Source organism: Phaenicophaeus curvirostris, chromosome 30 (genome assembly GCF_032191515.1).
Source record: "Phaenicophaeus curvirostris isolate KB17595 chromosome 30, BPBGC_Pcur_1.0, whole genome shotgun sequence".
NCBI lineage: Eukaryota > Metazoa > Chordata > Aves > Cuculiformes > Cuculidae > Phaenicophaeus > Phaenicophaeus curvirostris.
In genome coordinates, this window is record NC_091421.1 from 4262773 (window position 1) to 4282267 (window position 19495).

At 59.4% G+C, this 19495-nt stretch overlaps 1 protein-coding gene across 1 annotated transcript; it reads left to right on the forward strand.

The window, feature by feature from the left end:
- Positions 1–809: 809 nt before the first annotated feature.
- On the forward strand, positions 810–19286 carry CSRNP2 (cysteine and serine rich nuclear protein 2). The gene is made up of 5 exons (XM_069878980.1): positions 810–827; positions 10454–10687; positions 11740–11999; positions 14857–15153; positions 16547–19286. Exons 2-5 carry the CDS (start codon positions 10537–10539, stop codon positions 17336–17338), a joined length of 1500 nt encoding a protein of 499 aa, XP_069735081.1. The 5' UTR covers positions 810–827; positions 10454–10536; the 3' UTR covers positions 17339–19286.
- The last annotated feature ends 209 nt before the right edge of the window (positions 19287–19495 follow it).

Here is a 19495-nt window from a genome sequence, read left to right on the forward strand (position 1 = left end):
CGATTTTGAAGCTCTTGGCTTGTATTAGAAACAGCGTGGCCAGCAGGTTCAGGGAGGTGATTGTGCCCCTGGCCTCGGCCCTGGGGAGACCGCTCCTCGAATCCTGGGGTCAGTTCTGGGCCCCTCACCACAAGAAGGATGTTGAGGCTCTGGAGCGAGTCCAGAGAAGAGCAACGAAGCTGGTGAGGGGGCTGGAGAAGAAGAGGAGCGGCTGAGAGAGCTGGGGGGGTTTAGCCTGGAGAAGAGGAGGCTGAGGGGAGACCTCATTGCTCTCTGCAACTCCCTGAGAGGAGGTTGTGGAGAGGAGGGAGCTGGGCTCTTCTCCCAAGGGACAGGGGACAGGACGAGAGGGAATGGCCTCAAGCTCCACCAGGGGAGGGTCAGGCTGGACATCAGGAAAAAATATTTCACAGAAAGGGTCATTGGGCAGTGGCAGAGGCTGCCCAGGGAGGGGGTTGAGTCCCCTTCCCTGAGGGGGTTAAGGGCCGGGTGGACGAGGCGCTGAGGGACAGGGTTGGGCTCTGGGTCTCCCCCATCCTGCTCACTCCTATCATTCTATGACTCCCACCCAGGGCTCCTCGCTCACTCACTACCTTCCCGGCATGCCCCGCGCCCCCCCAGCCGGACTCGCTTTCCCAGCGAGCCTTGCGGCCGGCGGCGCGCGGGGTGGAGGAGGTGGGAAAACGTGCTGATCACGTGACGCGGGGTGTATATATAAGGGCGGCGCAGCGGCCGCGGCCCCATTGTTGTCGGGGAGCGGCGGCGGGGCGGGTCCGCGCGGAGCCCAGCGCCCAGCGCCCCCGGAGCCGCCCCGCCCGCGGGACACGGTGAGGCGGGGCAGGGGCCTGTGGGGAACGGGGGGGCTGCAGGGGAGGGGGGTCAGTGAGGGGGTGAAGGGCCCTAGGGGGTGGGTTGTAGGGGAGAGGATGCAGGGGCCTATAGGGGATGGAGGGGCTGCAAGGGATGGAGGGGCAGTGAGGGGGTGCAGGGGATGGTGGGGGCTGCAGGAGATGGGGGTCAGTGAGAGGGTGCAGGGGCCTATAGGGGATGGGGGGAGCTGCAGGGGATGAGGGTCAATGAGGGGGTGAAGGGCCCTATGGGGTGGCTTGTAGGGGAGAGGATGCAGGGGCCTATGGGAATGGAGGGGGTGCAGGGGGTGGAGGAGCAGTGAGGGGATGGAGGGGCAGTGATGGGGTGCAGGGGATGGAGGGGCAGTGAGGGGGTGCAGGGGCTTATAGGGAATGGAGGGGCTGCAGGGGATGGTGGGGGCTGCAGGAAATGGGGGGTCAGTGAGAGGGTGCAGGGGCCTATAGGGAATGGGGGGGCTGCAGGGGATGAGGGTCAATGAGGGGGTGAAGGGCCCTATGGGGTGGATTGTAGGGGAGAGGATGCAGGGGCCTATAGGGGATGGGGGGGCTGCAGCGGATGGAGGGGCGGTGAGGGGGTACAGGGACCTATAGGGAATGGAGGGGCTGCAGGGGATGGTGGGGGCTGCAGGAGATGGGGGTCAGTGAAGGGGTGAAGGGCCCTATGGGGTGGCTTGTAGGGGAGAGGATGCAGGGGCCTATGGGGATGGGGGGATGGAGGGGCGGTGAGGGGGTGCAGGGCCTTATAGGGAGTGGAGGGGCTGCAGGGGATGGAGGTCAGTGAGAGGGTGCAGGGGCCTATAGGGAATGGGGGGGCTGCAGGGGATGGAGGGGCAGTGAGGGGGTGCAAGAGATGGGGGTCAGTAAGGAGGTGCAGGGGCCTATAGGGAATGGGGGGGCTGCGGGGCATGGGGGTCAGTGAAGGGGGGCAGGGGCCTGTAGGGGATGGGGGGCAATGATGGGGTGCAGGGGCCTATAGAGGATGGGGAGCTGCAGGGGATGGGGGGGTGTTACAGCTTCGAGGGGCAGTGAGGGGATGGGGGTGTGCAGGGGTCTATAGGGAATTGGGGTTTAGTGAGGGGCTACAGGGGCCTACAGGGGATTGGTGGAACAATGAATGGGTGCAGGGGCCTATAGGGGATGGGGGGACAGTGAGGGGCTGCAGGGGATGGGGGGCAGGGACCTATAGGGAATGGGGAGCTGCAGGGGATGGGGGTCAATAAGGGGGTACAGGGGCCTATAGGGAATGGGGGGGCTGCAGGGGATGGGGGGCAATGAGGGGGTACAGGGGCCTATAGGGAATGGGAGGCTGCAGGGGATGGGGGACAGTGAGGGGGTGCAGGGGCCTATAGGGGATGGGGGGTCAGTGAGGGGGTGTAGGGGCCTATAGGGAATGGAGGGGCTGCAGGCTATGGAGGTCAGTGAATGGGTGCAAGGGCTTATAGGGTATGGGGGGCAATGAGGGGGTGCAGGGGCCTGTAGAGGATGGAGGGGCTGCAGGGGATGGGGGGAGGGTCTTATAGCTTCAGGTGTCTATAGGGGATGGAGGATGATGGGAGGACTGCAGGGCCCTATAGGGGATTGGGGGCCTTACAGATGGGAGGAGTATAGGGGATGAGGGGGCTTGCAGCTGGAGGGGGCCTGCAGGGGGTTGGGGGTATTCCAGTTGGGGTGCTATAGGGGATGGGGGGGCTTACAGCTGGCAGGACCCTGTAGAGGATGGGGGAGCCTTGCAGCTAAGGGCCTATAGGGGATTGGAGGCTATAGGGGATGAAGGTCTATAGTGGATGGGGGGGGGCATTACAGCTGGGGGGGCCTGTAGGGAATGGGAGGGGTCCGTATTGGGGTTGGGTGGCTTGCATCTCGGAGGGATGTAGGGGCCTATAGGTGGGGGGGGGGGCTTTACAGTTTGGGGGACCTTATAGGGGATGAGGGGGCTATAGGGGATAGGAGGAGCCTTACAGCTGGGGGGCTATAGAGGATGAGGGGCAGCCTCACAACTGGGGGTTTTGTAGGGCATGCAAGGGCCTTACAGCTGGGGGCCTATAGGGGGTGGGGGGGACCTATAGGGGATGTAAGGACCTATAGGGGATAGCAGGGGCCTTACAGCTAGGGGGGCTGTAGGGGAGCCCTTGCAGCTGCTGGGCTACAGGTGGATGTGGGGGGATTGCAGCTGGCAGGGGGTTACAGCTGGGGGGGCCTCTAGGGGATGTAGAGCTCTTATAGATGCCTCTCTATAGGGGAGGGGCCTATAGGGGATGTGGGGGGGAGCTCTGGAGCTGGGGGTCTGCCCTCTTGTGCACTTTGGGGGACTGTAAGGTGTGTGGGGCACCCTCATATCCGGGGGGGGCCTTGCGGCTGGGGCTTCCCCCTGTCCTGTGCCTGGGGGAGCTGAGGGTCCTATGGGGGAGAGGGGGGACCCTATGGCCGCTGTAGGGGTGGGGTTCTCTGAGAGGTGGTGGGTCATGAGGGGGGACCAGCATGGGGGTCCTGGTCCTGTGTCCCTGAAGATGAGGCCGTGGCTGGGTGGGGCCGTGGGGCGAGGCCCTTGGGTGGGGTGGTTGCCCCCATCCCTGGTGCTGGGGGGTCCCCTTCACAATGGGCACTGGTGGGGCCTCCACCACTGCAGAGGCCAAGGTTTCTCCTTGCTGCCCCTTGGGGTCCCTGTGACCCTGGTGTCCCCCGGCTCGGTGCTCTGTGGTGGCCAGGGCCAACTCCTTCCATCCTTGGCCACTACCTGAGGGACCCCTAGAGTGGTTAGGAAGAGCATCCAGGAGCCAGAGCTCCACTCAGCACCTCCCGCTCACCTTCCAGAGGAGCTGGACCAGGAGGAGACCCATGATAGCGTCCTCCATGCTGTTGCCTCCAAGGTTGCCCTTGGGTCCCCCAACCTTTGGAGCCCCTCCTCCACCCCCATGGTCTTTGGCTCCTGGGTTTCCCTGGAGCTTCTATGTGCAATGCAGGGTGGTCCCACCTAGGTCACTCAGCTCTGATGAGGCGCAGAGGGACCAAACAGGGATTTTTGGGAACAGCCTTTTCTGTAGCTCCCACCCCTCTGCCGGCACGCAGAGGGGATGGAGGCTCCGGGACAACCTGAACCCATCACTGCTGATTGAGATGCTGGTTGCATAAGCGCAGGCGCCGGTGGTGTCTGAGCCGTGGGAGCCATAGCCTAGATATCCTCGTTAGCCGCCTTCGTTAGCAGCAGCGTAGGAGAGCAATCTTCAGTTGTTGGCAAAGCCCAAAGCCAGTCACTTGCCGATGCTGGTGGTCAAGGACCAACACGGGCTGAACGTGGATCTTGGGTGCTGCCTGGACACCACATTCCTGGATCAGCCTGGCGGGTCCGTGGTGCTTCCACCAAATCCTTCGGCTACTGGTGTGTAAGGGAGCGGAACCGCTCAACTCTTTGCAGCGGCTAAGCAGCCATCCTGGGGGGGCAGGAATTATTTAATCTCATTTCTGGGCTCATCAATAGGAGCTCCTGCCCCGGGATAACGCCTGGATTTGCTGGCACCAGGGTCTGGGAGTGGCATGTGCCGTGCGGGGCATCGAGCGGGTGGAGGTGCTGCCCGATCCAACTGGTTTTGCTGACTCCTGGTTTAATTCTGTAGCGATTATTGCATGTGGGGTTAATTTCTCCCCCTTGGAGTAGGGGTTCTGGGTTCTGTGGTGCCCAGCCATGCGCTTGAGCGGCCCTTTCCGAGCAGTGCCAGGCCCTTGCCAAGCGGGATTGACCCTAAACCCCATCCCTCCGCCTCCCCGGTGTGTGTTCGGGCTCCCCAGCCCTGCAGAGCTGAGCTGTTGGCGTTGCCCTTCGGAGGAGGCGTGGAGCGAGGCATTGAGACCCTTGTGAGTTCCCGTTTGCTTTTCCCACCTCCTGGTCTCGGTGGGGTCGGGGCTTTGCTGTGCGCCTGGCGTTTTGGGGGCGACGGCAGGAGCCGCTTTGCCGCGTGCGCCAAAGGGGGTTGATCCATCCGGCAGCTCCGCAGCGCGACACGGTGCTCTGCAGTGGTGCTGCCGTGTCAGCCGGCCGCGTCAATCCCACAGCGCAGCCGGGAAGGAGGGAAAGAGCAGAGCCAGAGCCCCGTTCCGGGTGGGTTTCAGCTTGGGGGGAGCCCTTTCCTCACCAAATTGGGGGTGGGGGGTGGATAGGAAACTGCAGCCTGGCTGCTCCAGCTGCCGGTGCTGCTTTTGCGCTCCAGCATCACCTTCCCAGGAGACGCCGGCTGCTGCAACGGAATAAAATTGGCTGCTTCGGTTACCCCGCAGTTATGTTCTTCTGCCTTTATCCTGCGTGCTGTGAGCTGGTCTTGTGACCCGTTGTCCACTGGGATGGGGTCAGGATGTGTCTCCGGTCGCGGTGTGTGGCTGCTTAGCCCCGAGCGCTTTCCCTCTGTATATGCACTTATTTTCTTCCTCCTTCCATCTCATTCCCACCCTCTCCTTATCCGCCTGCTGAAATAATCCCACATCCCTGTATTGAACCCTTCCGATACCTCAGGATCCTGGGAAGCTTTGTCAGGATCTACTTTTGGCTCTTGCTTTTCATGGAAAACTCATTTAACCCAGCCTTCCCCAAAGCCAAAGCTCCAGGGGTGCGGTTTGGGTGCTTCCTAGGGTGGAGTCAATGCAAGGAGGAAATCCTGAGCATCCTCAGAGTTCCTGGATCCCGGAGCCCTTGATCCATGCGACCTTCTTGGAGCCATCATCGAATCTGTGGGATGCCCAGAGGATCGCAAATCTGCAGGATGTCCCCACCTGGTCATTGCTAATTAGTGATTACTCTGAGTATCTGGAAATTAAACCACTCTGGACTCCAGAATTGCTGTTTTGGTCTCCACGTGGACAAGCTGGGATAGAGGAGCAACCCAGCAGTGCATCCAACGTGTGGATTCAGGATCATCGGAGGCGATGCTGGAGTCAGAGAAGGTGAAAGGAAACAGGACCACAGGTGTCAGATGCGTTTGCATCCGCAAATGAGCTCTGGGTGCCACGGAGCATCCCTCAGCCAGAGATGCTCCAATCCTTCCTCCTCTCCCAAAAACTGGAAACCAGCAAGCTGGAACCATAGATGCTTTTGTAACAGAGCAACGTTCATTTTTCAGGATGATCCAGGCTTGTTATCAGCCTTGGATGAGGTTGGAGCCAGCGGGTTTTTCCAGTTGGATCTGGGACCCCATGGCTGGACTGGCTTTGTCTTGGAAGGCTCTTTCTGTCCATGAGTCCCACCTCAGGCCAAGGGCAACGTCCTGCTCTTGGGTCGGAGCAATCCAAGCACAAATCCAGGCTGGGTAGAGATTGGATTTGAAGCAGCCCTGAGGAGAAGGACTTGGGGTGCTGGGGAAGGAGATGCTCCACATAAGCTGGCAAAGTGCACTTGCAGCTCTGAAAGCCAAACTGTGTCCTGGGCTGCGTCCAAAGCTGTGGAACCAGCAGGGAGGGAGGGGATTCTGCCCCTCTGCTCCGCTCTGGTGAGACCCACCTGGAGCCTGTGTCCAATTCTGGAGTCCTCAGCGCGGGAAGGACATGGAGCTGTTGGAGCGAGTCCAGAGGAGGCCACAGAGATGACCTGAGGGTTGGAGCATCTCCTGTATAAGGACAAGCTGGGAGAGTTGGGTTGGTTCAGCCTGGAGAAGAGAAGGCTTTGGGGAGACCTTAGAGCAGCTTCCAGTCCAGAAAGGGGCTCCAGGAAAGCCTGGGAGGGGCTCTTGATCAGGGAGGGCAGGGATGGGATGAGGAGTTTTAAGCTGAAAAAGGGGAGATTGAGATGAGATCTTGGGGAGAAAGGTTTTTGTTTTGCTGTGAGGGTGGGGAGGCCCTGGCCCAGGTTTCCCAGAGCAGTGGTGGCTGCCCCATCCCTGGAGGGGTTCAAGGCCAGGTTGGATGGGGCTTGGAGCCCCTGATCCCGTGGGAGATGTCCCTGCCCATGGCAGGGGGTTGGAACTGGCTGGGCTTTGAGGTCTATTCCAACCCAGCCCATTCCAGGATCCCCTCCCCACTCCCAAAGGCAATTCCAGCCACGGCTGACATGGAAAAAAAGCCTATTTTTAGTTGTGCTCTTTTTGGTGCAGTTTAACAGCGCAAAGAAGAGGAACTGGAGTTGCACAGCCCCTTCCTCGCGGCGTTGGAGCTAACTTTTCTCTTTCCTCATCCCAAATCCCACCTTGGGGCTTCATTTCCATTGAAAAACTGAACAAAACCTGGGAACGATGTCGTTTAGTTCCTTCTCCCATCGTTTAAAGGTCTATGATGTTATTCTTTTCCCTGGCTGTGTCTTTGAAGACAGACCAGGAGAAGCTTTCCTGATGGGAGGAGTCTGGAATGAGGGTCCCTGCAGCTCCTTGCTCCTTATCTTCCTAAACCAGGACCAGAGCACTGGACTATGGGGCTCTGGAGCTGCTCGGGTCCTCACTGCACCTTGGGCTTTTGCAGGTGCAGGGGGAGGAGTGTCCCTGAAAAAATAGCATTTTGAGTTAATAAAGCAATTAACCTGGCCCCAGCATGTGATGGGGCGGCTGCTGCTGCACCAATGGAAGAGGAGGGAAGCATCTCCATGGCTGTTGTCTCCAGGGAACACCAAGCTGCTCCTGCAGGAGGAAGAGGAGGAAGATGATGATGGTGATGAAGAAGAAGAAGAAGTTAAGGAGGAGAGAAGTATGTCAATGGCCAGGGTCTCCAGGCTGTTCCCTTGCAGCGGGAGGCTCCCTCCATCTCAATGGTCAGGGTCTCCAGGGTTCTCCAGGCTGCTCCCAGCAGGAAGATGAGGAGGAGGAAGATGAGGAGGGAACCTTGTTGATGACTGAGGTCTCTGGTGCCCTCCAGGCCTCTTCCTGCAGGAGGATGAGGAAGGTGATGGGGATAAGGAGGAGACGGGAGCCATGCTAATGGTCAGGACTCTCCAGGCTGCTCCTTGGAGGAGGAGTGAACCATACTGATGGCAGAGATCTTCAGGGCTCTCCAGGCTGTTCCCAGCAGGAAGGTGAAGAGGATGATGAGGTTAAGGAGGGGACCGTGTTGATGGCCAGGTTCTGTGAGGCTCTCCAACTCACTCCCTGTGGGAGGATGAGGATAAGGAGGAAGGAACCATAGTTACGGCTGGGGTCTCCGGGGCTCTCTTGGCTGCTTCTGCAGGATGAGAGTAGGGATGATGAGAAGGAAGGAACCAGGCCAATGCCCAGGCTCTCCAGGCTCCTCCCTGCAGGAGGAAGAGGAGGAGGCCTACACAAATGAGCAAGCTACCATGGAGATGAAAGTCTCTTTTCCCACTGTCCACTCCCCTACTGCCTCTTCCTAAGTTCTCCAGTTTTCCTCCCCAAAGCAGGGAGTTGATCAGGTGTCCACACAATGAATGTGAACCATCTCCTGATGGATCCATCTGGGGGAAGATCCCGTCTCTGTCCCCAAACAGAGTCTGATGGTGTGAGTTGCGGTGCCCAACTGGATGCTGTTGCTGATTTTTCTCCCTAGAATTGCCTGAGGGAGAGGAATTTTAGGTGATAATTTGAAAATTGGTTTTGGTGGGATCAGGAGAAGCCGTGGATTCTTCTCATTGGCGATCTCCTTCCTGGAATGAGGCTGATGGCATTGGCTGAGCCTCGGGATGAGCAGCACCATGCGGAGCCAGGGTGGGGAACCTGGGGATGGAACTGGTTTGGGGGCAGCAAAGGGGTCAAGTACAGGGGTCAGGATATGACAGCAGCACTTCAGCCACCATTTCCCACCTTCCTTTATTGCCATGGATCATGTGTGGGGTCAGTGTCGTTAAATCAGCTCTTCAGTTAGGCTGACTGGTTCAGCTGCTGCTTTTTCTCCTCCTTTAGAACAGGCTAAAGGAATTTCCTGACAAATCTGTACCCCAAAAGCCATATTTAACCTCAAAACCGTAGCGTCTCAGGGCTGGGAACTCAGCAGCTGAGGGACCAGGGGACTTTTGGTCTGGAGGAGGCTGAGGGGAGACCTCATCACTCTCTGCAGCTCCTGGAAAGAAGGTTGTGGTGAGGTGAGTGCTGGGCTCTTTCACCCAGGAGCAAGCAATGGGAAGAAAGGAAACAGCCTCAAGTTGAGCCAGTGGAAGGTTAGATTGGATATTGGGTAGAATTCCTTCATGGAAAGGGTTGTCCGGCCCTGGCAGAGGCTGCCCAGGGCAGTGGTGGAGTCTCCATCCCTGGAGGGGTTCAAAAGCTGGGTGGATGAGGTGCTCAGAGATGGTTCAGTAGTGATCAGGGATGGTTGGACTTGATGATCTCAGAGATCTTTTCCAACCAAGCGATTCCGTGATGCTGTGGGCTGACATGCTTTTTGTCGAAGCCGGTTGTTACGTTGCCATGAGAACTGTGGTTGGATTGGAAGGAACATGGAACAGAGACAGCGCCGCTGGGAAGGTGCTGGGCTTCTGGATGTCCAAGCATCCTGGGATGCTTCTAGCTCCAGCCTGGCCCTGGGGATGGAGATGCCCTGGACTCCATTTGGAAGCAGAAAGTGCTGGCGTTGCGGTGACCCAAAAGCATTGGGAGAACCCAGAGTGATGCTCCCTGCTCCAAGCACAAGCTCCACTCTTCATAAAACCAGAATCTTCACCGGTGCTGGGTGAATTCCAGTAGGGATCAGTTTAGAACAGACAAGTTTAGCCCTGCCTGGTCGCCTGCCCCTCTGGAGGTTTAACAAGGCCAAAGGCCGGGTCCTGCACTTGGGGCACAACAACCCTGAGCAGCTCCAGACTAGGAGAAGTCTGGCTGGAAAGTGACTGGAGGAGAAGGACCTGGGGGTGTTGGTGGAACAGGAGCCAGCAGGGGCCCAGGTGGCCAAGAAGGCCAAGGGCATCTTGGCTTGGATCAGACCCGGCGTGGCCAGCAGGGCCAGGGAGGTTCTTCTCCCTCTGGACTCGGCACTGGGGAGACCGCTCCTCGAATCCTGGGGTCAGTTCTGGGCCCCTCCCCACAAGAAGGATGTTGAGGCTCTGGAGCGAGTCCAGAGAACAACAAAGCAACAAAGCTGGTGAGGGGACTGGAGAACAGGCCTTACGAGGAGCGGCTGAGAGAGCTGGGGGTGTTTATCCTGGAGAAGAGGAGGCTGAGGGGAGACCTCATTGCTCTCTGCAACTCCCTGAGAGGAGGTTGTGGAGAGGAGGGTGCTGGGCTCTTCTCCCAAGGGACAGGACAAGAGGGAACGGCCTCAAGCTCCACCAGGGGAGGGTCAGGCTGGGCATTAGGAAAAAATTTTTCCTGGAAAGGGTCATTGGTCCCTGTCCGAGGCTGCCCAGGGAGGGGGTTGAGTCCCATTCCCTGGAGGGGTTTAAGGCACGGGTGGACGAGGTGCTAAGGGGCATGGTTTAGTGTTTGATAGGAATGGTTGGACTCAATGATCCGGTGGGTCTCTTCCAACCTGGTGTTTCTATGATTCTATGATATGATTCTCTGGAGCTGCCCCGAATTATGGGATAGCGCTCCATAACAGCCCCGGAGAGTGGGATCGCATCGGAGCTGTGGTCCAGGGTGGGAGGGCAGGGATGGGGCGACGTTTCCTTCTTCTCCCAAGGGTTGGTGGCTCATTCAAAATGCTGTTACAGCTCCTTGCTTTGTCCGCAGGGTGAGCCCGTCAGCAGCTCCGGCGCCGAGCTGGTGGCCGAGCCCCATCCCGCCTGCCGGCTCTCCATGCGAAGCGCGGCCAAATGGATGCGATCGCGAGCGCCAGCCTCAAGAGGAAATTTGAGGATGCGGACGTGGGCTCGGCCGGCTCCAACTCGGACGACGAGATCTCCAACAGCGACAGCGCCGATAGCTGCGACAGCGTCAACCCCGCCAGCTCCTCCGGCTTCATCCGTGAGTGTGCGGGGACGGAGCCTCGTCCGTGAGCACCGGGACGGGGGGCTGGGTCTCCCCTTCCCTGGGCTTTGGGGCTAATTCTGCTCTCCCCGTGTCCGTCGCTCATAACTCGTCGGGGTGCTGAGCTCATCCGTGAGTTCAGGTCGGGCCAGAGCGCGGGGAATTTCAGAGCTGCCTCCCCACACCGGGATCCGAGCTCCATCCTGGCTTGATTCCACCGGCACTGGGTGCTGCCGAGGTATTTTGGTGGCTGCAGGGGGTGGGGAGATCTTTGGAAGCCACTTTCCGGAGTGGTGGGAGATCTTTGGAAGCCACTTTCCAGAGTGGTGGGAGATCTTTGGAAGCCACATTCCAGAGGGGTGGGAGATCTTTGGAAGCCACATTCCAGAGGGATGGAGATCTTTGGAAGCCACTTTCCGGAGTGGTGGGAGATCTTTGGAAGTCACATTCCGGAGTGGTGGGAGATCTTTGGAAGCCACGTTTCAGAGTGATGGGAGCTGTGTTCCAGAGGGGCGGGAGATCTTTGGAAGTCACATTCCGGAGTGGTGGGAGATCTTTAGAAGCCACATTCCGGAGTGGTGGGAGCTGTGTTCCAGTGAGGTGGGAGATCTTTGGAAGCCACATTCCAGAGTAGTGGGAGATCTTTGGAAGCCACATTCTGGAGGAGTGGGAGATCTTTGGAAGCCACATTCCAGAGGGGTGGGAGATCTTTGGAAGCCACATTCCAGAGTGATGGGAGCTGTGTTCCAGAGGGGTGGGAGATCTTTGGAAGCCACATTCTGGAGGAGTGGGAGATCTTTGGAAGCTACTTTCCAGAGTGGTGGGAGATCTTTGGAAGCCACGTTCCTGACTGGTGGGAGATCTTTGGACGCTGTGTTCCAGAGTGGTGGGAGCTGTGTTCCAGTGAGGTAGGAGGTCTTTAGAAGCCATGTTCCAGAGGGTAGAAAGATCTTTGGAAGCTGCGTTCTGGAGGGGTGGGAGATCTTTGGGGCACGCCCAAGGTGTCTACGGCTCCTGATAGCCCCTCTCTGGCTTTCCTTCCCCTGCAGCCACCTCCATATTGAAGCGGCAGAAGCAGCTCCGCAGGAAGAACGTCCGCTTCGACCAAGTCACCGTCTACTACTTCGCGCGGCGCCAGGGCTTCACCAGCGTCCCCAGCCAGGGCGGCAGCTCGCTGGGCATGGCCCCGCGCCACAACTCCGTCCGTCGCTACACGCTCTGCGAGTTCGCCCAGGAGCAGGAGGTGAACCACCGGGAGATCCTGCGGGAGCACCTCAAGGAGGAGAAGCTGCACGCCAAGAAGATGAAGGTAGCGTCGGGGAAGCGGGTGGCGGTGGAGAAATCCGAGTGAAGCCACATCAGGGAACACCTCGCTGAGCTTTGGTGGAGCTCCAGCGTAAGCTGGGGCGGAGGAGACGTCCAGGCTGCAGTTTGATCCCTGCTGGGGGGGATTTAGCACCGCTGAACTGCAGTCCTGAGCACAGGGAGGACGTGGAGCTGTTGGAGCAAATCCAGAGGCCATGGAGATGATCCAAGGGGCTGGAGAACCTCCTGTATGAGGACAGAGAGAGTTGGGGTTGTTCCGCCTGGAGGAGAGAAGGCTCCAAGGAGACCTTAGAGCAGCTTCCAGTCTGGAAAGGGGCTCCAGGAAAGCTGGGGAGGGGCTCTTGATCAGGGAGGGCAGGGAGAGGATGAGGGGAACAGGTTTGAGCTAAAAGAGGGGAGAATGAGATGAGATCTTGGGGAGAAATGGTTTCCTGTGAGGGTGGGGAGGCCCTGGCCCAGGTTGCCCAGAGAAGTGGTGGCTGCCCCATCCCTGGAGATGTTGGAGGCCAGGTTGGATGGAGCTTGGAGCCCCTGATGCAGTGGGAGGTGTCCCTGCCCATGACGGGGATGGAACTGGATGTGCTTTGAGGTCCCTTCCAACTCAAACCATTCCAGGATTCTATGATTTCTTTCACCTCTTTTTGCGTCGATGTTGTGTGCGGGGCCGGTCGGGCGGCGTCAGAGCTGTCGGCCAGACCTCACCAGGTCTGAGCCGGTGGAAATTCCAGTCTGGGAGGAGGCAGCCGGGCTGCGTCGGGGGAAGATTGGGATCTCATCTGGCTCTGCCTGTTTTCCAAGCATTCCCCAGTTCGGGGCGGCTGGGTCTGCTCCTCTGGGTGTTGCCCAGAGGCTGGGCTCCTCTTCCTGGGATGCCCTGCAGAGCCCGGGGATCCGGCTCCCACTGCGGAAAAAAAGGAAGCAGATCCAGGCTGCCACAGGCAAAGGGAGACAGAGGGAAAAGCTCAACGTGAGGCAGCAATGGGTTCTCATGGCCCAGAAACCAACCGTGTCCTGGGTTGCATCCAAAGCCGTGGGACCAGCAGGGAGGGAGGGGATCCTGCCCCTCTGTTCCACCCTGGTGAGACCCACCTGGAGCCTGTGTCCAGTTCTGGAGTCCTCAGCACGGGAAGGACATGGAGGTGTTGGAACAAGCGCAGAGGAGGACACAGAGATGATCCGAGGGCTGGAGAACCTCCTGTATGAGGACAGGTTGGGAGAGTTGGGGTTATTCATCCTGGAGAAGAGAAGGCTGTGGAGGGACCTTAGAGCAGCTTCCAGTGTGGGAAGGGGCTCCAGGAAAGCTGGGGAACGGGCTTTTGATCAGGGAGAGGATGAGGGGGAACGGATTTGAGCTGCAAGAGGGAAGATTGAGATGAGATCTGAGGAAGAAATGTTTTGCTGTGAGGCTGGCGAGGCCCTGGCCCAGGTTGCCCAGAGCAGTGGTGGCTGCCCCATCCCTGGAGGGGTTCAGGGCCAGGCTGGATGGGGCTTGGAGCCCCTGATCCCATGGGAGGTGTCCCTGCCCATGGCAGGGGTGGGACTGGATGGGCTTTGAGGTCCCTTCTAACCCAAATCATTCCAGGATTCAATGATCCAACTCTGCTCCAGGCAAAGGGATGTGAATTCAGCTGCTGCTGCCTCTTTTCTTCCTTTATCAGTGAGAGTTTTTTTACCTTGGCCCTTTCCCTGGGCCCCTCTGTCTGCTGACCCCCCTGTGCCAGGGATCCCATTTATCCGCAGTGCCTGGATTTTGAGGGTATCCAGTGCCTGGGGAGGCCAGGAGGTTGAAGGACCAGGTCAGGAGGTGAAGGATCCAGCTCTGGCTCCTCCGTCACTTCCAAACCTCATTTCTCCGGGGTGGATTCTTTGCCACTGCTCTCCCAGCGTTTTAAGCAGCAGCGACCTCCTTTTCTCTTGCTGTTCGAGGGTGCATGAGGAGGGAAGGTAGAAAAGGGATTCTCTGCTTGGAATTGGTTTATTATTTAGTTTCTCCTCCTTCCCTTCTCCTATAAGGAAAGACAGAGGGATCAGGACAGGCTGGATCCATGGGCTGGAGGGCAGGGAGGCTCTGCAGGGGGATCAGGACAGGCTGGATCCATGGGCTGGAGGGCAGGGAGGCTCTGCAGGGGGATCAGGACAGGCTGGATCCATGGGCTGGAGGGCAGGGAGGCTCTGCAGAGGGATCAGGACAGGCTGGATCCATGGGCTGGAGGGCAGGGAGGCTCTGCAGAGGGATCAGGACAGGCTGGATCCATGGGCTGGAGGGCAGGGAGGCTCTGCAGAGGGATCGGGACAGGCTGGATCCATGGGCTGGAGGGCAGGGAGGCTCTGCAGAGGGATCAGGACAGGCTGGATCCATGGCCAGGCCCAATGGGATGAGTTCCACAAGGCCAAGTGCCAGATCCTGCACTTGGGTCACAACAACCCCAGGCAACGCTCCTGTGGGGATGCACCTTGAATCCTGGGTTGAGTTTTGGATCCCTCACTCCAAGAAAGACCTTGAGGGGCTGGAATGTGTCTGGAGAAGGGAACGGAGCTGGGGAAGGGTCTGGAGCCCAGGGGCTCTGGGAGCAGCTGAGGGACCTGTGGGGTTTGTTGTGGAGAAGAGGAGGCTGAGGGGAGACCTCATCACTATCTGCAGCTCCTGGGAAGGAGGTTGTGATGAGGTGGGTGCTGGGCTCTTCTCCCAAGGAACATGTGATGGGATGAGAGGAAATGGCCTCGAGTTGTGCCAGGGGAGGGTTAGATTGGATATTGGGGAAAACTCCTTCCACATCCCCACCCCGCGGCGTCACCAGGGCTCGGTGTCACCGGTGCTGACGCCGCGCTGCTGCCCGCAGCTCACCAAGAACGGGACGGTGGAGTCGGAGGAGGCGGAGGGGCTGACGCTGGAGGATGTTTCGGACGACGACATCGACGTGGAGAACGTGGAAGTGGACGACTATTTCTTCCTGCAGCCATTACCAACCAAACGGCGCCGGGCTTTGCTTCGAGCCTCCGGCGTTCACCGCATCGACGCCGAGGAGAAGCAGGAGCTGCGCGCCATCCGCCTCTCGCGCGAGGAGTGCGGCTGCGACTGCCGCCTCTACTGCGACCCCGAGGCCTGCGCCTGCAGCCAGGCCGGCATCAAGTGCCAGGTGAGGTGGGAAAAGGCGATGCCGGCGCGGGAGCCGCCGTGCCCGGGGCTCGTCCTGGTGGGATCCGTGCTCTGCTCCTGCCCGGCTGCTCCTGGAGGGGCTGAAGTGCAGCTCCAGCTTGGTTTGGGGGCACCTTGGGTGGGAAGAACTTCCAACGACACCGATTCCTGCTGTCAGGCAACACAGGGGGAGTGGATTTTAGGCTCTGGGGAGGGATCTTTTGGGATCCTGGAGCTGCTTGTGGGTGGATTTTAGGGTTTATGGAGGGATCCCTGAGGATTCTGGAGCTGCTGGGTGGCTTTTAGGCTTTGGGGAGGGATCCTTTGGGATCCTTGAGCTGAGAAGGTGGATTTTAGGGCTTATGGAGAGATCCCTGGGGATTCTGGAGCTGCTGGGTGGATTTTAGGCTCTGAGGGATCCTTGGGGATCCTTGAGTTGACAAGGTGGATTTTTGGCTTTGGGGAGGGATCCTTTGGGATCCTTGAGCTGCTGGGTGGATTTCAGGCTCTGAAGGATCCTTTGGGATCCTGGAGCTGCCAAGATGGATTTGAGGCTTTGGGGATGGATCCTTGGGGATTCTTTCACTGCTGGGTGGATTTTAGGCTTTGGGGAGGGATCCTTTGGGATCCTGGAGCTGCTTGTGGGTGGATTTTAGGGTTTATGGAGGGATCCTTGGGGATTCCGGAGCTGACAAGGTGGATTTTAGGCTTTGGGGAGGGATCCTTTGGGATCCTCGAGTTTCTGGGTGGATTTCAGGCTCTGAGGGATCCTTGGCGATTCTGGAGCTGCCAAGGTGGATTTTAGGCGCTGGGGAGAGATCCCTGGGGATTCTGGAGCTGCTGGGTGGATTTTAGGCTCTGAGGGATCCTTGGGGATCCTTGAGTTGACAAGGTGGATTTTTGGCTTTGGGGAGGGATCCTTTGGGATGCTTGAGCTGCTGGGTGGATTTCAGGCTCTGAAGGATCCTTCGGGATTCTGGAGCTGCCAAGGTGGATTTTAGGCACTGGGGAGGGATCTGTGGGGATCCTTGAGCTGCTGGGTGGATTTTAGGCTCTGAGGGATCCTTGGCGATTCCAGAGCTTGCCAAGGTGGATTTTAGGTGTTGGGGAGGGATCCTTTGGGATCCTTGAGCTGAGAACATGGATTTTAGGGTTTATGGAGAGATCCTTGGGGATTCTCTTGCTGCTGGGTGGATTTTAGGCTTTGGGATCCTTGAGCTGCTGGGTGGATTTCAGGCTCTGAGGGATCCTTGGTGATTCCAGAGCTGCCAAGGTGAATTTTAGGCATGGGGAGAGATCCTGGGGGATCCTGGAGCTGAGAAGTTGGATTTTAGGCTTTGGGGGGAGGGATCCTTGGGGATCCTGGAGCTGCCACGTCTCCATCTCCCCACCAGGTCGATCGCATGTCCTTCCCGTGCGGCTGCTCGCGGGACGGCTGCGGGAACATGGCCGGTCGGATCGAATTCAATCCCATCCGGGTGCGGACTCACTACCTCCACACCATCATGAAGCTGGAGCTGGAGAACAAGCGCCAAGGCGGGCGAGCGGCGGCGGCGGCCGAGGAGGAGGCAGCGGCCGTCGCTCACGGCTCCGCCGGCGACTGGCTGGGGCCGCCGGCCGAAACGCAGGACTTCCAGGAATTCATGGCAGAGAACGAGACGGCCGTGATGCATCTGCAAACGGCCGAGGAGCTCGAGAGGCTGAAGGCTGAGGAAGACTCCAGCAACGCCTCCAGCGTGGAGAGCTTGGGCGTTTGCATCCTGGAGGAGCCCCTGGCCGTGCCGGACGGGCTGTGCCCGCCTCTGGCCGCCCCCATCCTCATCCAAGCGCAGTTACCTCCCGGCTCGTCTGTTCTCTGCTTCGCCGACGGCTCGGAGCCCGCGGCCTCGCCGAGCGCCCAACCCTACTTGAACGATGGCCCCGTGCTCTACTACCAGGTGGAGCCGCGGCCGGGCGCCAAGGCCGAGAGCGGCGCGGCACAACCGCCCGAGAAGGAGCCCGGCGGCCGAGCCGCCAAGGGGGAAGCATCCAAAAACCCTTCATCGTCACCGGAGACGGCGCCGGACTCCGAGGGCTGCCGAGCGGCCCCTGCTCCCCGCTGCCCCTGCGCCCCAGTCCCACCGGAGCCGGCGCCGGAGCGGGACCAGGAGCCGCTGGCCAGCGAGGAGCCCGTCCTGCCCGTGTGAGCCACGCCGGCCGCTCAGCGCTCCGTTATTTATTGCCAATGGCTTTTAGGGACCTGCAGCGGCCACCGGGGTTATTTAATGGGGCAGCGCGGGGGCTGCTTTGGACAGAGGCTCCCCCAGGAGTTCCTGCTCGCCCGGTTTGCCCGGCTTGGCCGATGCTGGTGGCCGCTGGTTGCCACACGCTGGACCTGGAGCCTCCTGCTTCCCGTGGCAGCTCCTTCCCGTCCTCCGTTCCCGGAGCTGCCCCTGGCTGCTGTGGGAGCCCTCTCCACTCTTTGGTTTTTAAGGGAAAAAGACCTTTTTTTCCTCTTTTTTCCTTTCCTTTACTGAATGTTTACCGGGCCACGTCACACCCGGCGCCTCCGAGTGCAGCCCTGGCCCCTTCCCTCCGGCCACAGGAGCCGGGAGGGCTCGGGAAGGACCTGGAGCCGCCAGGGAGGCTCTCATTGCACAAAAGGCGAGAGCGCTGCTCACAAACTCTCCTAGGAATTTGGCAGGGGGAGGTTTAACCACCAGGATTGGAAAAGATGGAGCCCTTGGCCACCACGGCTTAGCCGTGAAGGAGAACCGTGTCCGTCTGTCTGTCCCCACGCTCCATGCTGGCCTCGAGGAGCAGCTGCACAGGCCCCCAGCCGGGTGGGAAAAGCACTTTCCATGACTCCCCAGCCCCGGGATGGGATCCCAGTTTGTGCTGGGGGCAGCACGGCGCCTCTCCCAGCTCCCCTTTCCTCTCCCAGTGGCTTCAACCTCCGTCCTGGCTGGTGGAAGCATCTCCGCTGCCGTTCGTGATGAGCAAAGACGGGATTTTTAAGGAGAAGCAGGAGAGGAGAGGAGCAAAGAGACCCCCCTGAGCTTCCTCGGCCCGAGGGTTCCATCCTACCCGGCTGCCGCCCTTGCTTCTCCTCGGAAAACGAGCCTGGAGCTGCTCCTGTGAGAATTGTCCCAGCTGGAGAGCAGTGAAACCAGGACAAAACCTGGGGGCTGAGCAGCGGATTTGGAACGCTTCGAGGCTCCTCTCCTGCTCCCGCTGCTCCGAAGGGGTGGGAAGGGGCTGAAATCCCTGTGCTGCTCGAGCTGGGGCGGCTCCAGCCTTGCAAAGCGGCTCCTTCCCACGGGCCCGAGCCCAGCGAGGAGGCAGAGCCGAGGGGCAGGGGCAGCTTTCCAACGCAAGGGCTAAACCGGGGAGGAAAAAAGCCTTACCCCTCGCCGGCGGCTTCTCCGCGGCCCTTCCCGGTGGGAGCTGCCACCGCGCCAGCGCCGCTTTGGCCGTGGGGATTTTTCAGCTCCGAACCAGACCAACTCCGGGCTGCGAAACCGGAGCAAACAGCGACACTTGAATGGGGTAAAACTCCTAGGGTTTGGGTTTTTCCCCTCTTTTTTTATTTTCAGCTGGCTCTGCGCTCCCTCCCCAGCTCTGCGTCCTGGGTCTGGACTCGCGTGTGCCAGGAGAGGCGAAGCCGGAGGCTCTGCCAGGGGGTGCCAGAACGGACCCCGCGGTGCCGCCCTCCTGCTAAGCAAAGAACCGGTTGGGTTTTATTCCATTTTCACAAGGATCCTGGTGCGTTCTCAGCACAATGGAAGCGTTTTTCTGCCTTTAGGGGTATTTGGATTGGTTGGAAACGTCCTCCCCAGCTCCCGCTCGATCCGGGGCCGTGTGGGAATCGCAACAACCCCCTCTCTCCGATGGTGCTACCGGGAGCCCCGGCCTCACCGCAGCGCTGCCGTCCCGGCTTTCCCCAGCTCCGCGTTCTATTTAAACTGCGCCTCTGCACCCTCCCCGTCTCACACTGCCTGAGGTGACCCCACTTTTAATTTCCCAGTGTGAATCCAAAGCTTGGCCTCCGACTATTCCCCCGTCCTCCTCAGCCTTTTCTGTTCTTTTCATGGTGGTAACGCTGTATTTAAAGAGAATATTTAAGTGTAAAAATAAAATAAATGCTCAAACTTGCACAGGGAGTCGCGTCTCCAAGGGGGTTAAAACCCCTCCCGGGAATTCAGAGCTGGAGGGGAGGGTTTTTTTAGCTCAGAGCTGGCCTGGCGCACAGACCGGGGAGTTCTACCCCTCCTTTGATCCCTAAAAATGCTTCAAAAGAGAGATTTTCCCAGGTGGCAGGGAGGCAAGGAGGATTTCATGGCGCAGGAAGCAGGGAGGGCCCT

Bases quoted from the DNA above. Each gene is read 5' to 3' on its own strand.
- CSRNP2 (XM_069878980.1), top strand. From the start codon at position 10,537: ATGGATGCGATCGCGAGCGCCAGCCTCAAGAGGAAATTTGAGGATGCG. The intron at 10,688-11,739 runs GTGAGTGTGCGG...CTTCCCCTGCAG, and splicing joins CAGCTCCTCCGGCTTCATCC to CCACCTCCATATTGAAGCGG. The intron at 15,154-16,546 runs GTGAGGTGGGAA...TCTCCCCACCAG, and splicing joins AGGCCGGCATCAAGTGCCAG to GTCGATCGCATGTCCTTCCC.